Below are 15,393 nucleotides of genomic sequence, written 5' to 3' on the forward strand. Positions count from 1 at the left end.
GTGGGGCGGCACGTGCGCGCCCCGCCCCACCCCGCGCGCTCAACGGGGAAAATCGCTCTTTCCTCTCCCGGCCCGGCCGCGCACGCTCAGTCCCCGCCGCTTCGGGCGGAGCGGGGCGGGGCGCGGACTGTTCCGCGGGGCGCAGGCGCGGCGGGGACGGTCGCCGGGCGGGGCGGGTGGGGCGGTGCTTTCCCCCACCCCCCTCCCATCGCCGTCCCCATCCTCCTCCTCCTCCCGCCTCCACGGGGGCCGGGTGACGCACGTGCGCGCGCCCCCGCGCGCTGTTGTCCGCTCGCTCCCGTGCCGCCCGCCCCGTGCGCGTGCCAGCCGGCGGCGGGGGGCGCGCGCGGCGTGCGGGGCCGGCACGCGCGCTGTTGTTATTGGCGGCGCCGCCGCGGCCGCGGCGGAGGGAGCCGGGCGGGGGGGGGGGAACGGGACGGGACGGGGAGGAGCGGAGCGGGGCGGGCGGCTCAGTCAGGGAGTTCTTTAAAGATGGCCGGAGCGACGGCCGCCGCCGCGACCCCCGTGTACTGCGTGTGCCGCGAACCCTACGACGTGAGCCGCTTCATGATCGAGTGCGACATCTGCAAGGACTGGTTCCACGGCAGGTAAGGCGCCGGGAGCCGCGCCGGGGCCGGGCGGCGCGGCGGGGCAGCCGCCGGGCGGCACCGGGCACAGGCGGTGGCAGTCGCCTTACCCCCTCCCCCCGGGGGGGACAATGGCTGCGCGGCGGCAGCACGGGGGGAGCGGCGGGCGCTCGCCCGGACCGGCTCTCCCCCCGCCTCCCGCCGCGGGGACAGTGCCGGCGCCGGCGGCCGTCCCCGGGCACATGGGTCCGCGGCTGTGAGGGGGCGGTCGGGCCGGGCCAGGCGCGGGGGGGGGGGGGGCTGGTTACGAAAGAGCAACAGATGCGGGGCTGGCGGGGCCGGGGCCACCCCGAAGTTGTGCCGACTGTGCAGAGGCGTCGCGTGTCCCCCCGCGCCCCCGGGGGGGTCTCTCCCGGGACAGGGCGGTCTCCCGGCGGAGAAGTGCGGGCGCCGGGGCTGTCCCCGGCCGGCTGCGAGCTCCGGGCTGCCCGTGCGTTTTGTTCGGGGGCCGGCGGAGGAGGAGAAAGAGGGTCGCCCCGCGCCTCTCGCCGCTTTGACGTTTCCAGCCTGGTCCCGAGCGGCCGCCGCCGCCGCGCGTGTGTTTTGCGAGCAGAGCGTGTGAATAATAAAAGGCCCGTCGGCCGCCGCTGCGAGCGGGAGGAAGCGGCGGCGGCGGTGGGGATTCACGGGCAGTTAAACAAAGGAGCAAGTTGGGGGCCCGCGGCGGTGGCGGCGGCGGCTCGGCCGGGCCGGGGCTGCGGGGCCGCTCGGTGCCGCCCCCGCCGTGCGGGGAGCGCCGGGGAGCGCGCGGCGCCCGTGATTGACAGCCCGGCGTTTAAATACCCCGAGCGGCAACAACAACAGCGCCGGCCGCCCGCGCCGCGCCCCCTGCCGGCCAGGGCCCGCACCGCCCGCCCCCGACCCTGCCCGCCGGGCACGGCGCTCGCAGCGCCCCGGCGGGGGCCGTGTGCGGGGTCCCAGTTGTTTGGGTTTGTTTTTCCCGTATTTATTTTCCTATTTCTTCCCCTCAAGCGGCAAAAGACAAACGCCGACAAAAAGTAGGTTGCGTGTCTAGGTGTTACTTAACAGTAATTGTTACACACGGGTGTTTTCTTGCCACGTTTTAGGACGAAGGGAAGGCTCGCAGCATTTCGGATGTTTACTTGCGTGTAGGTCGAGGTGATTTGTTCTTTGTACATGGACTTCTCCTTGCTCGAACTGCAGTATAATAGAAAGTGCGAAATGGGCTTTGTAAACCATAAAAACCGGCAAAGCAGGATTGTTATACCTTAAAAACAACCTCTCATTAATATTTTTAACTAGACTGCCAGTACTGTTGTAGAGAGCAAGACACACAACAGCTCTTTTGGCTTACAGCAGCTTAATACAAGTTTGTCAGAACTCGGTCACTGCCTACAGTAAAGGTGCAGGCGTTGCCTGAAGTATTTGTGCAGTTACAGGTTCTTTTCTAAGTCTTTTTCTGATTTTGTGTGGTTGCTCTTTCAGAATGTCCTGGCAATTGCTCAGGTTCCATCCAGGCTTAACTTAAATGCCAGCCTTGTGCGTCAGTATTGCTGGGGTATGGGTGAACTAAATTTCTGAAATTGTTATGAGGAGGAAAGCGTTGCCTAATCCAGAGGTGGGACAGACCACTTGGTAGCTTTCTTGGATCTCGATCTGCAAAAAGCCCCACACTGGTTCCTGTGATTGAACTCTCCCATGTAATGGGTAGAAAAAGCCTGCTAGCACTGAATTGCCTTGATAGTCTGAAACCCTAAGAGTGGAAAATAAGCAAGCAAGAGATAGCAACAGCCATGCTGCTTTGGGATTTAGTTGCATGCTCATGCAGTCTCATGACTAAGGGGCAGGTTTTTGGGAGACGAGGTTGCCCCCTGCTAGCTGTGGTCTGCCCTGGGAGTGCCTTTCTCCTTGCTTTAAGAGTGTCTGAAGACTGTTATGTAGCTTGTGCAAGAAAACACACGCTCTCAAATCTTTAAGTTTTTGGTAAACTTCTTAGTTTCATGTTTTCTTGATTTTTTTTTTTCTTTTTTTTCTTTCCCTGGCCTGTGGAATGGGACTGATGTGTGTTCTATCTTAAGAAACATGTAAACCCAGGCTGCGGTGTGCTAGCATGGTACCAAGTGTGTATTACTGGATCATGGACTCTTCGCTGCCTTCCTGTGTATGGTCAAGAGAGCTCCTGAACAGTACAGTGGAGGCCATACAAAGTCTGTTCTGACAGATTGTTACTTCGTCCCTTTAAAATTTTGATGTGATTTTTTTTTTTTTTTTTTTTCCTGTGTGTTCTTGCACTCTGTTTTCAAATGATTTGTACTTTGGTTTGCTGTATCAATAGATTAGTATTATGAAACACGCATTTTATTGCTTTTGGCAAATATTTGTGTTAAAGCAAATGTTCTGTTGTGCCTGGCAAAGCTGCGAACCTGCATTGTGGGTTTCAGTTACTCTCTGAGTGGGCCTAACATCCAGTCACAGTCTGGTGTAATTACCCCTTCTGAACAAAAGAGCGTAACGCGGGTGCCTGTGTGCTGTTTGAGGCTTCGTCGCCTTCCTGAATGGCTTGTAAGTGTGCAGAGACTACAGAGCTTTAGATGTGACAAACTGTCAGAGCTTTCAGATGGGAAAATCCGTTTATATTTTAGACAATTTCTTGTGTTTTCCCCATCTTTTTTATCTGCTTTAAATGAAAATGTCACATTAAGCTGATTACCCCATTCTGACTTGTCTAGAATATACTCCAGCTAGGATGTAGCATAAGAAGTCCTTTATGCTTCTCTGTGTGGTCAACTTTTTCTTGGATGTGTTCTGCAGCTCTTGAAACCTCTTTAATTTCTCGGTTTCTTCTTCAAATTATATGTATCATTTTGTGATACTTCTTGTGCTATCTCTGCCTACCTTCGTTTTTTGATGCATTGTTTCAGTTAGGTTAACAACATGCTGTCATCTTTTCTTGTTTGTGTTTTTTGCTGTGATGTATTCTGTGCATAAGTTACATATCTTTTTTTAAACTGATTTTACAGTCAGCTCTGTTCTTGAAACATGTTTGTGATGTTTGCAGAAATCCTGTTGAAATTTTTGTCCTTTTTTCTGTCCATGATACATGTACTCAACTAGATTTATATGCATTGTATAGGTGTGACTTATTTCTGTAGACTAGATCTCAGGTCAGAACAAACTGAAGTTTAGGCATATAATTCAGTTTTTGTCTGCACAGTGTAATGTTGTCTGTGATATTTCAGGAGTAAAATACTGTAAAATTTGCCTTTTGCGGAGGTTGGCTTTGTAAAGCTGCACTGGTCCTGTACTAGTTGTAAAGGAGTTTGGAGAAGTCAGTCAGGTAAACTATGAATATATCCCTGTGAAGCCTTCTGTATTGCGCTTTTCCAGGGATGTTTTGTTTCTCAACAAACATACAGTGAACTTATAACATCTCAATGATGAATAGGTTAAGAAATTATCAAATGTGTGCATGTCAATTACAGATCTTTGCCTTTTGAAATGTCTGCAACCTTTCTAATCTTCTTTATATTACAAAAATATGTTTGTTTTTTTAGTTAAACAAAGGAAATGTTTTGCTCTTCAAAGTCAGAGTTTATGGGGCATAAGAAGGAGAAAGCATTTTTTTTTTTTTTTTTTTTTTTTAAATTCAAAATTAGCAGTTTACCTGAAAATTTCATAATGGTGTCAACTTGGTTGTCTTCCCCCTCAAGGAGGATATTTTTATGTTTACAGAAATAAATATTTAATTTGAGCAGCTTAGAGGGCAGTCAGGGAAATACAGCACTAATCTGTATGTAGTGTACGTATGTACATGTTTCTGTTGCAAAGCAAAGCCAAATTGATTAAATTTATATGGAATTGTTTTTAAATAGTTAGCTCTTGCTCTCAGGATTAGTTCTGTATTTTGTATAGTCTTAAAAGAATTAACTTTGCCCTTTCCTACAGCAGTTCATTGGTGGTATTTTGCCATTAGGTGTTTGATGTTTTTTACAGCTTTGTCGTTCTAAGAAAACATTTAATAACATCATTTGAAAAGAAAGGTGATTCGGGTACCGTTTGAAGATTATCATTTAAACTGCAGATGCCTTGAGGCCCTTTTTCCTCACATGGAGGAAAAATTCAGTGCCAAAGTCACATCTGAGCGTAATTCATGTAGAATGTATTTTTTCTGATATTGTATAGATTTGAACATGTCATTGTTTGGTCTCTGAAGAAACACAAAACTTCTCATCCACTCCTTAATATGATCTTGATGTAAAATCAAGGTTTCCCTCTTAGAGCTGTTAGGTTACGTGGTACAGGTCTGTCTGAACGCAGTCATTTGTACTCTGAAGGCAGACTTTCTCCTTAAGAAAAGAAGGAAATACATGTGCTATAGTGACTACTTTTCCTGAATTGGTTCTTTGTTTTGGAGCTTTATACATGAGGTTCTGCACGATGGGCTTTGCCAACTCTGCTGCTGAAAGAGGCTGTCCTGCTCCTGGCTGCATGCTACTATAATTCCTCTTTTGCTGGTTCAGTGCTTGCCTGATTGGTAAATCAACTCTGCTCAGAAAACTGACAGAACCCATTCTCTTGCTGGGTTAGCTTTTTGTTGTGCTACTGAGCCGAGTGGGCTTGTCAAAGGCTAGGATGAGTCCCAGAGTGTTGCAAAACACTTGAAGGAATGTGTTGTTGGAGATGATACTGGTGGGAAAAGACAGAAGAGTCACTCATTTTTCTTCCTCATTGCCCATTTTGGGATTGATAGTTCATCCCGTTTTGTAGAGCCCTGTTTTTGTGTCTCAGTCACTATGTGTGATTCTGCCCAGACCCAGTTGCTCGTCTAGTCCAAGGTCCAAGGGAATCGAGGCATTGCCAGTGCAGCTGCAGGAGCACAACCCCACAACATCATCTGTTTGCAGGCGTAGGTGAAGCTCTTTCATCTGTCTGGGAGTTAGAGGACAAGGCATGGTGATGCTCATGTCAGAGAATGTGGAGATTGCAGAGTCTGTTACAAATGTTTTCTGGTGCTGACCTCTTTACTGAAAATTAAGACCTTGTAGTTAGAAACATTCAGGGACCTGAACTGAATCAACAGAGCTTTGGTCTGGCACCAGAGAACTTTCAAGCTGACTTTCTGGCTCTTGTGATGTGTAAGCCTTAAATCCTTCATGTGGCAATTTGGTGGATCTTAGGGAAGTGTTTTAGACCTCAAGGGAAAGCTGATGTGTTTAATTTTACTTTTCCTTGGCTTAGCCATGTTTTCTCAGAAGTAAGATGGAAGTCTCAACTTCAGTCCAATGAGCTGTGTACCCTCTGCCAAAGTATTAAGTAACTTGAAGTGACCTCAAGCTCTTCTAACAATACAAAAGCTGAAACAGTTTTGGTTAGACTGAAAAGAAACTAGTTATAATAAGGATGCTAGACAAGCACTTGTGTGACTGGGTGTCTGTTTCCAATTCTTTTATAGTCTTCATTTGGACAAACCATTTTTTTCCTCTTGGTTCCCATCTCTGAAGTGGGAAGTCTTATTAATATATATTAAAGTTAGGTGTGTTCTGCCATAATAAACACCGAAGAGTTGCAAGTATTCAAATTGCTTCAATTTTTTGAAACTGCGTAATAACATGTAGAATAGTGTGCAAGTTTTTCTCTTTATAGTTAACTTGAAGAACTGGCTTTATTTGAAGTAGGTGTACTTTGAAAGTTAACACTCCTTTCCTTGAGATTGTAATTTCGTAATTTTTTTCATTTGTTCTGGAATAAAACATAATAGATGTTTTAGCTTATGCCTTCTGATAAAGTAACTAGGACAAGAAGAAAACATATTGTCCAATAAAAATCTGTAAGAGAACTGAATAGTACATGATTAAACTTTTTAAATTAGAGTCCAACAAGATTCTAGTGAGTTTCTAAACAGTTATTAAATGGTAATAGTTCTAATTTCTAAAGCAAAATTAATTATTACTTTTTCAGTGTTATTTAAAAGATAGAGGTTTAGATAGGTAATTTAAACACTACGTCTAATTTTCTGTAATATTATAGTTGACCTATATTTTTGGTCTAATTGCTTTTGTTTTGGCCATTCTTGACTGTGCAAATGAAGGCACTGTAAGTATTTGTGTAATTTTACTGTGAAATTTTATTGGTTAGTTAATTTATGATGATTTTATATTCCAGAATGTCATTTGTTGATGCTCCTGAAGCACTTCAATATCTTCCTTTCCCTTTATGTTTAATACATAAGTAATTTGAGGAATTAAAATGTTTTCAGAAGGCTACGTTTTGTGACTTCTGTGTCTAAAAACTGGAGAGGTGAGAAAAGTCTGGTTGGGGGATTGCTGCTTGGTACACCTAATTTCTGTATATACCTACTAGGTGTTACAGTGCAGAATGTGAAATATATTCTTTTTATTTTAAACTTATCTTTATCTGTTGATAATGATGAGTTCTCTTAGAGCAACACATTGGCAGTAAAATGGTTTAAGCCTTACAGTGGAGTATCACTCTGTTAACTGCCAGTGAGCAAAATCACATTAATTTTGTTTTCATTCTTCATTTGTGGTTTCTAGCTTTTCTTTTTGGGGATAGTTTTCATATTCATTAGCAGTTTTTTTTTTTATGATCAGTGCAGTTTCTATGCACTTTCTGCATCTTTTGAAAGATCACGCAATAATACAGTGTCTCCATTCTGTTCCCGTGACAGTTTGTACAAGTTGAACTTACACTCTTCATGTAACTATTTGTACTTTCCCTACATTACTGTGGAATAAAATACCATTGTCTCAAAACAACTCTGAGTAATCAGTAAAGATTTCTGTAGGTACAGTGCATATAAATGCTCCAATTTTACCTTTGTCTCATTGCTCAAGTATGAAAATTCAATTAACAGCATTGCTATTGCTTTATTATCAACATATGAGAGGTATTTTAGTGAAATATATAGCTTTTAAAGAAGCTAAGCTATTTTTCATTTTGTCAGTCCTTTCTAATGTATTATATCATTAGCTCATGAATACACAGAACTAAAAATCTATGGAGTATGAATCGTCTTGAGATGTTTGCTGTGTGGTGGTAATATGGATTTATGTGGCTGGTAACCCTCCTCAGGTCAATTCTGCTTTTGAATGGAATTAATATTTAATACTGTTTTCTCCATTACTTCAACATTAACTAAAGTAGACTTCAAAACTGGTGTTTCTGTTTGAAAATACTGAGTTCATTGTTGCTCAAGCAGGCATAAATACTGATGTTCGCCACAAAAGCAAGAAAGGTTTTTTTTTAAACCTTCCCACATTACTCTGTCTTAAAAGCCAGTTGGAGTATGTATGATTGGTCTAGATTTTTAATATATTGTGGTCTGAAATCTATTTATTTTCATCTGAAACTGTCAGCTGACATGGCAGCTAGGCTGGGAAATTAATTTCATAAATTTAATTGTGTTTGTTCCATTTGCATGAATACTTTATTCACTTAAAGGCTCTTAAAGGACTTCTCATGAAAACAAGTGCAAGGAAAGGTGACTCTCTGAGAAATGGAATCTTTGATATTGAAGATATGTGATTACTCTGATCTGTCATTCTTGCCACTTACTAGGCAGTATTTTCTAAAGAGAGTGACATTTTTCTTTTGGAATATTGATGCTTGCCAATAAATAAAGTCCAAATCAGATAAATGAAGAACAGCCAAAGAAATTGCTGTGTCTTATTACCCAATAGTACTTGTAAAACCTCTGGTTGTCTTGCTCAACATACAGATTTTTAATTTTGTTTCAATAACAAGAATATTTGGATCTTTTCACTAAAGGATTACATCATGCTGTTGCCTTGCAAAACCTGGTGTTAAGAACAAACAGAAGAAGAGAAGTGAGGTGCTGGAAGTTAACACAGAGTTTTCAGAGGTACTGCTGGGCACCTCTCTGAGGTGTGGAGTGCTGTACAGAGCAGTCTAGGAACAGTACCAAAAGCAAGGTAGTGGTGATAATTGGGGCACTGTGCTCAGGAAAATATTAAGTCTGCCCCCTCAGCATAGTGTTATCCCTTATTTCACAAAGTTGTGTTGACATATCACAAGCCCACTCTGTCCTAGGTATTTCTCTGTGCTTCTGTTGCTTATGTAACAGAGGACCAAAATCATGTCAAGAAAATTGGTGTGCACATGTAGCCTCTTAAAGCTCAAGCTACCTTCTGACTACACTATTTGTCTGCCCAGAGGACACATCAGTGTGAGGCGAAGGTGAGCAGCAGCTTGCTGCCTCTGATGCTGAGTGAACAGCTAGGACATCTTGGGGCGTTCCTTTGCATCTCCTAACACTGCAGTAAAATGTGCTCCCCTGATGGAGTGAGTATCACGGAAGTAGTTTAGAATGCTGTTCTTATTCTCGCTAAGAACAAATGGGACAGCTGTAGTATTGAGTGATTGGACTGATATTCTTGCTGAAAAGTGCTTATTTAGCACTTTAGAACTGAGTGAAAGCAGATGCCTTGGCTGTACCTTACACTTCCAACATGGTCAGCTGGCTTGTGCTTCAAGCATCATGAAACTGAATGATCTAGGTATGAACTAGGGTTAGGAGTATCATTTGAGTAGATCAGAAATTGCACATGCAAAGGTGCAGCTCCTAAGGCCTTCTGGAAATGTTACCTCCTGACTTTTATATTTTACCAGTAAGGGCAGATTCCAGTTCCTCTTGAGTTTTTGGAATTGATGGCTCAGCTAGCATCGCCAGTGAAAATATACTGTGCATTCTATTTCCTGCTCCTTATTTGACTGTGGAAATAAAATTATTGTCTAATGAAAAAACACAAACCTTTCACTTTAGAGAAATTAAACCTTTTTATTCCTGGTTAGTTCTGATACTGAATAGATCTATCATTATAAGAGAGAATAAAATCTTGTATATTAGTGAAAGAAGAATATCACTGGTACCAGTGTTCAGCTTCTCAATGTCAGGTGCTGTTACTTGCATCCTATGATGCTTTTCATACAAGTGGTCTTTTCCTGAAGGTAGTTCCTTACATTAAGGAAGAGATCTGACATTTCTCTACAACCCTGTTTGCTTATTAGCGCTCTTCTGCCTTTTTTCTTCCCCCCAGCATATGAATGTCAGTGCTCGTGTTGCTTGGATCTTTGTTTTTCATAGGGTTGCACTGTGTCTTAATTCTCTTTCTTTGATTTCTGAAACAGTGATGCTATGTGGGGACTGGGACAAGGAAGTGAGCCTATCGTGAAAAAGTGGTAAAACATGGAAAAATAAAGCTTTAGCCTTTCATTGTGATCAGCAAAATGATTTTGAGCAGACATCTTGTTTGTCTGGACTAAACTTACATAAAACAGGCATGGGTACATTTACACCGTGTGATTAAGAGAGAACGGCAATGAATTCCTTGCTGCTTTTGACACACGTGTGCTGAGAAGGGAAGTGGATACATCCCTGCAGTGTGTGGTGGCAGTTCTCAATGCAAGCTACATGGAAAATTCCCGAGGAGTTGCTAGTGGACCACACAGCCGCTTTGAAGCAGTAAAGTCTCTATTTGCAGCTTCCTACTCCATTCCAGGGCAATGGATAGTAAACTCTAACGTGATTCTCATGCCGCATTATTAAATGCTTTGAATAGTCTATTTTTCTGGGGTGGTTTTTCCCCCTCTTTTTCTTTTTTTCTTCTACTGTTAATAGGGAATTTGGAGATAGAATGAGCAGATAAATGTGTTATATAAATGTGCTGGTTAACCTAGTAAAGTAAAATTCTGTTTCTTATGCCAACCTGAGGAAGCTGGGCAAGCATCTTTCTAGTGTGAACCTATGCATTGCTCTGAGCCCCTGAGAAATTCATCAGCTTTCTATGGAGCTTGTGCACCGCAATACTTTGGAACAAGTTTTTTGTTAGGAAATGTGCTCTATCCCCTTAATATGCTTGCCATGTGTTTAGAAGAAAAACTGTAAATCTCTAAATGATCATTGTTGGAAACATACTGACTGTATGCCAAGAGGATGGGAATAAAGTAGATACTTCCTTTTCAAAACTGTACCAGACACAAAATAATTGAATGGAACTTATGGTTTTCAGGTGTCTGAAAAATTGGAACTGAGATCAGAAGATTTTTCTGTTCACGTGGGATATCTACAATGGGGATAAACAGCCTGGTACAGAAGAGTCTTGTAGGTGAAAAGCTGGATGGAGAGAGATCTAAGGAAAGACAATGCAGGAGAAAACTATCAAAACAAAGAATACGTGGAGAGTATTGACTTGTTCTGCAAGAGTGTGACGTTTTAAATTTGAACATTAATTTGTGACTGAAAAAGGCCTCTGTGCTAGAATATCTGCTGCAGTGACCAGTCATTCTGAAGTGATATGAGGAAGATCCAAGTTCTAAAGCAGCCAGTGGGCTTGGTGGTACTTGTTGATACAAATGTGTGGTTGAGTTTTTGACTGGGTGGAAACTACTTTATGGTGTGCTGAACATAAGGACTGATGATCAGCATTAATTTAAATTTAAACTGTAACATTCAGTATCTTTCTCTAAATGGAATCTAACCTGAATCAGCTGCACAAAGTCCAATTTTAATTACTGCATTTTCTGAAGATAAATACATAGTTTGATGTTGTCTTATATAAGTCTGTCTTGAATTGATAAAGGAGAAAAGATGTCCTTTTAAAGAAAGCTGAATCCAAGTGTGTATTTAAATTGACGTACTACAAATTACATTGTAAGATTGGGGAATTTTCATTCCCCAAACAGCTTGTGGGGTTTTTGTTTTTGTCTCAGAGTTTTTTTTTTGGGGGGGAGGGGTGGAGGTGGAGTATTTTTTTGGTTTATTGGGGGGGGGGGGGGTGTTGTTTTTTGGTTATTTTTCGGATTTTTTTTTTAGTATTTTTAGTTTCAGTTAATTTCATGGCCAGTGCTATGTAATATAAGCAAACTTATAAATAAACTTCTGTAATTGAAGTGTAAGAAAATAGCTTAATACTTCACATTCAGCAATATGTCAAACTCATTAAAGGCTCTTTAGAGATCGTTGACCTCTAAATCTTTATCTAGGAAAGACTTCTAGTAAAAGATTATTCTTCTGTCAAGTATTTAGTACTTTTTGCTAATTATCAAAGAACCACCTCTTTGGCACTTTCACATTATGTTAGTGGAGGTTGTAAAGAAAAGCAAAACATCATTATTACTTTCAAGCCAGAAAAGCAACACCTGTTAAGTGTTACTTATACTCCAGAAAGCCTGGCAGGTATGAGACAAATTTCAAGTCTTTGCCAGTTCCTGAAATATTTAGGGAAACAGACAGTTCTTCCTTTTTTAAAAGGAAAACAGGTGCATTCGTAGTCCAGGGGATAGACTACTATATTTCTGTAGGAAGTGCTATTAAATCTGAACACTAAAAAAATGTATTAGTATGTCTTAAGACTTGGAAAAGGTTGTGCTGTAATTCATGCTCACTTTATCTATTTATTCACTAATGTCAGGAGCAGGGATCAGAACTTAAGATAATCTTGTCAGTGTCTGAGGGTTTTAACCAGACCCTTATGCTTGGGTCATGTTACATTCTGTTCAGGGCCCATAATTCCTGGATACTTTTCTGTAGAGTAAGAGGTCCTAAGTGGGGAAGATAAAGGGTATCTTTACATAAAAAGTGGGCTGGAGTTGAACATTCCCCTGAGATGTGTGGGCTTGAACTCTCATAACTTGAATAAGCACTGCAGCTATCTCAGCTGGAAAAACAAAATAACTTCTCCCTTCATAACAACATCTTAGTGCCCAGCACTTTGACAGTATACCTTAGACACCAGGGAACGTGGCATAAGTTGAGTGGGAGCACAGGGTGAGCACAATAGGGGGTGCTTCTGGAATTTTCAGATGAAGTGGTGAAGTGCTGGCTGCGTGTAGGTACTTCTGAGGTTAGCTTTCTTCTGAATTTAAGTAGACTTTAGGGGACAGCATCTTTAACTGGATATTGTCCTAGTAGCCACATATAGATGAATAATTTCTTCTTTGTTCTTGCAATTTCTTTTTTTTCCCCCCTGTTCAGATGGATTTCATATGCTTTAATCAGTAGCCCTTGGCATTTGCCCTGTCATTGGGCATTACTGAGCAATGTCTGTTACCTTTCCCCTTCCAGCTGGGCAATTTTCACTCGTTGATATTTACACATAGTGGTAAGGCTGGAAATCTCCTCCCAAAGACTTAATTTTGTGTTTCTTCACAATAAGTGAACCCTAATATCTCCTGTAATTTTTACTGGAGTAGTAAATCAGTCTTCATCTCCAGGGGCCCTTTTGCAACAGGCCCTCTGCTTCATGCTTCATATTTTTCCTGTGCATTTCTCTGAACATTTCTGTTGGAATCATGTGAATTTTGTCCACTATGAAGGAGATGGTATTTTAAGAGATACATATATGCACACTACACATACACTGATATATGGATAAAATCTTCTTTTTTCCCATATAAAAACACTGGAGCTGAGTAGCACAGACTGTGAATTCAAGGTTACCTCTAAAAGTATATGTCTATAAATTTAGATTAAAACATGTGGATTTGTGCTTTTGCAAATACTTTAGAATATTCTAAATAGCATACGATAGAGCAAAAATGGTTTTGGTAACCTGGATCTGAACTCATAAGAATTTTAGATTAAAATCTGTATGTCAAATTATATCCAGAATAAAAATAATGGATGCAGATACATCAACACTGAATTTTAACTCCACCCCCAAACTCTTTTTAGCTTTGTTCTTCACTATTTGAAGTTTCCACATGGTCTGGAAATTACTGTGCTTCATTAATTCCATCTGAAGAGGATTGAGCAGTTAGATTTCTGTAGCTAGAATAATGTGTAAAAGTAACTTATTGATATGTTATGGACTGCATAGGTTCAGTTTTGACCAGTGTGCCCCTCTGGACCTCTATAAGCAGCTGAGAATCCAATAAAGATCTCTAAATTATATGCATTATCTAGTTGATTGAAGGAGCATTTTCTACTTACTGCTCTGCCAGCCAGCCAGCCAATGTAACATCTGATATTTAGACTCATTATCTGTGTATCTGAAACAGTTTGCTTGTATCATAGCTTAAATAGAAGTTAATGTAATCAGATACTCCATCTGCTTTTGAAACGAGCATGGTGAGCTCGAGATGAGCCAGTTTGCTCTCAGATTTCTTCAGAAATGAAGCATCTGTCTCTCCTTGCTATTTACTGCAAATCTATTTGCCTTATACAAGTAAGGTACTTCAAAGCTGTAGGAGCCATCGTATAATTTTTTGTGTTGTGATTCGAAGATGCAGAAATTATTCAGCTTAATAAATAGCTTGCTAAAAACTTCCTAGCAATGTCTGAAAAAATATTGCAGGCTGGAGGAAGAATTACTCAGTTGAGAAGATAAATTGAACAATGTCCTTGATTTTTATTTTTAATTTTTTAATTTTTCTTAAAGGAGAACTATTTAATGAGTTGAATTTTGAAGGCAAAAGAAGCTTGTTTCAGGTACAGCTGTAGAATCTCTGAATGCTACTGTGAGTGTTAAGTTACTTAGTGGACGGCTGCAGGAGGTCTTTAAAACCAATCTGGGTAAGAAATTTCTTAACCCAGTTAGGTGGTAAAGTGTTTTTGGTGTAAGGAGCCAATTTAAAGGTGTGTAAAGCAGACTGAAGCCAAGTTTGCTTTTGCTGCAGTCTGTAAAAGAAGCAAACATACAAGAAATCCCAAGAATAAGGGATTTGCAGCAATGGAGTTTTAAGGTTGTGCTAATACTGGTTGCTGGTGCTAGAACGTGGGAAACAGAAAAATGTGCCTCTAATCTTGTTAGCAAAAAGTCCTATTTTCAGATAATTCCTGGCATCATTTTTCAACTGAAGTGGCACGGTTTAAAAACAATCATTAGTGTCCTAATCAATCCCCTCAGGCCGGGAAGTCATTGTGCGTTTGTTGTTGTTCGCCTCCAAATCTTTTTTTATCACTTGAGAAACTTGAGAGCAAGACAGATCTGATGGTGTCTACTGACAGTGTTACTCAGGATTTCATAAGCTTTGCAGACTGTGTATTGCATAAAATAACAGTGCTGATAGTACTTGTCAAGCTTCACAATCTTTTTAAACAGCTCATCTTTATTAGGCAACATGATCTTTCTAAACAACTCATCTTTATTAGACAACCGGAATAACCAGCTTGTACTGTAGGAGTCTGCAGTCCATGCACTTTGTAGATGAGGAACATTCAACACTTCTAGCTGTTGAGAGGGAGATGGAGCTGGTGAAGACATAGCAAAAAATTCCCAAATGGATTAAAAAATGCTTAGAGTGCAGATGGCTTAAAAGAGGTGGTTGAACTAGTATTAGAGACACTTGTTACATAAAAATGATATAATAAATGTTTTTTTTGTGAGACTTAAGTGTAGGTAATTATGGAATTTAGAAGCTGCTGAGAGTATGCAAGAACTATTAGTGACATTTTTGTTTTTATCGGTCTCTAAAAAACACAGGTATTTTCCCACTTTAGAGTGGTTCTCATGTGTCTCTCAGACTAGAAGGTGGGAATTTAGCTGAAGGTTTGTCCTTTTGATCCTCTCCTGCTTTATGGAAAAATGTTTGATGTGGTTTAGAAATGTCACTTCCAAACTGTTGGGATTATTTGTTTTCTAATTCCTGTTGTACTTCAGTGCATTAGTGGAAAGAGTGTTTTGTAGGCAAATAATATATTGGTAGTGGCATAATGTCATACACCTGCTGGGTACTTGCCTCAGCTACTCCTGTAGCTGGAGCTATAGATAACTGGTCTCAAGGAGCTGATTAAACACCCAATCAG

General features: G+C 41.6%; 1 protein-coding gene across 1 annotated transcript in view; it reads left to right on the forward strand.

The window, feature by feature from the left end:
- The first annotated feature begins 289 nt into the window (after window positions 1-289).
- KDM7A (lysine demethylase 7A) overlaps window positions 290-15,393 on the forward strand; it is a 61,690-nt gene continuing 46,586 nt past the window's right edge. The window contains exon 1 of the mRNA XM_086884934.1: window positions 290-608. Within this exon, the coding sequence (XP_086741060.1) occupies window positions 493-608 (116 nt within the window). The 5' untranslated portion in view covers window positions 290-492. The remainder of the gene's footprint in view (window positions 609-15,393) is intronic.

This window comes from Cyanistes caeruleus, chromosome 4, assembly GCF_971803275.1.
Source record: "Cyanistes caeruleus chromosome 4, bCyaCae1.hap1.1, whole genome shotgun sequence".
In the NCBI taxonomy this organism is placed as follows: domain Eukaryota; kingdom Metazoa; phylum Chordata; class Aves; order Passeriformes; family Paridae; genus Cyanistes; species Cyanistes caeruleus.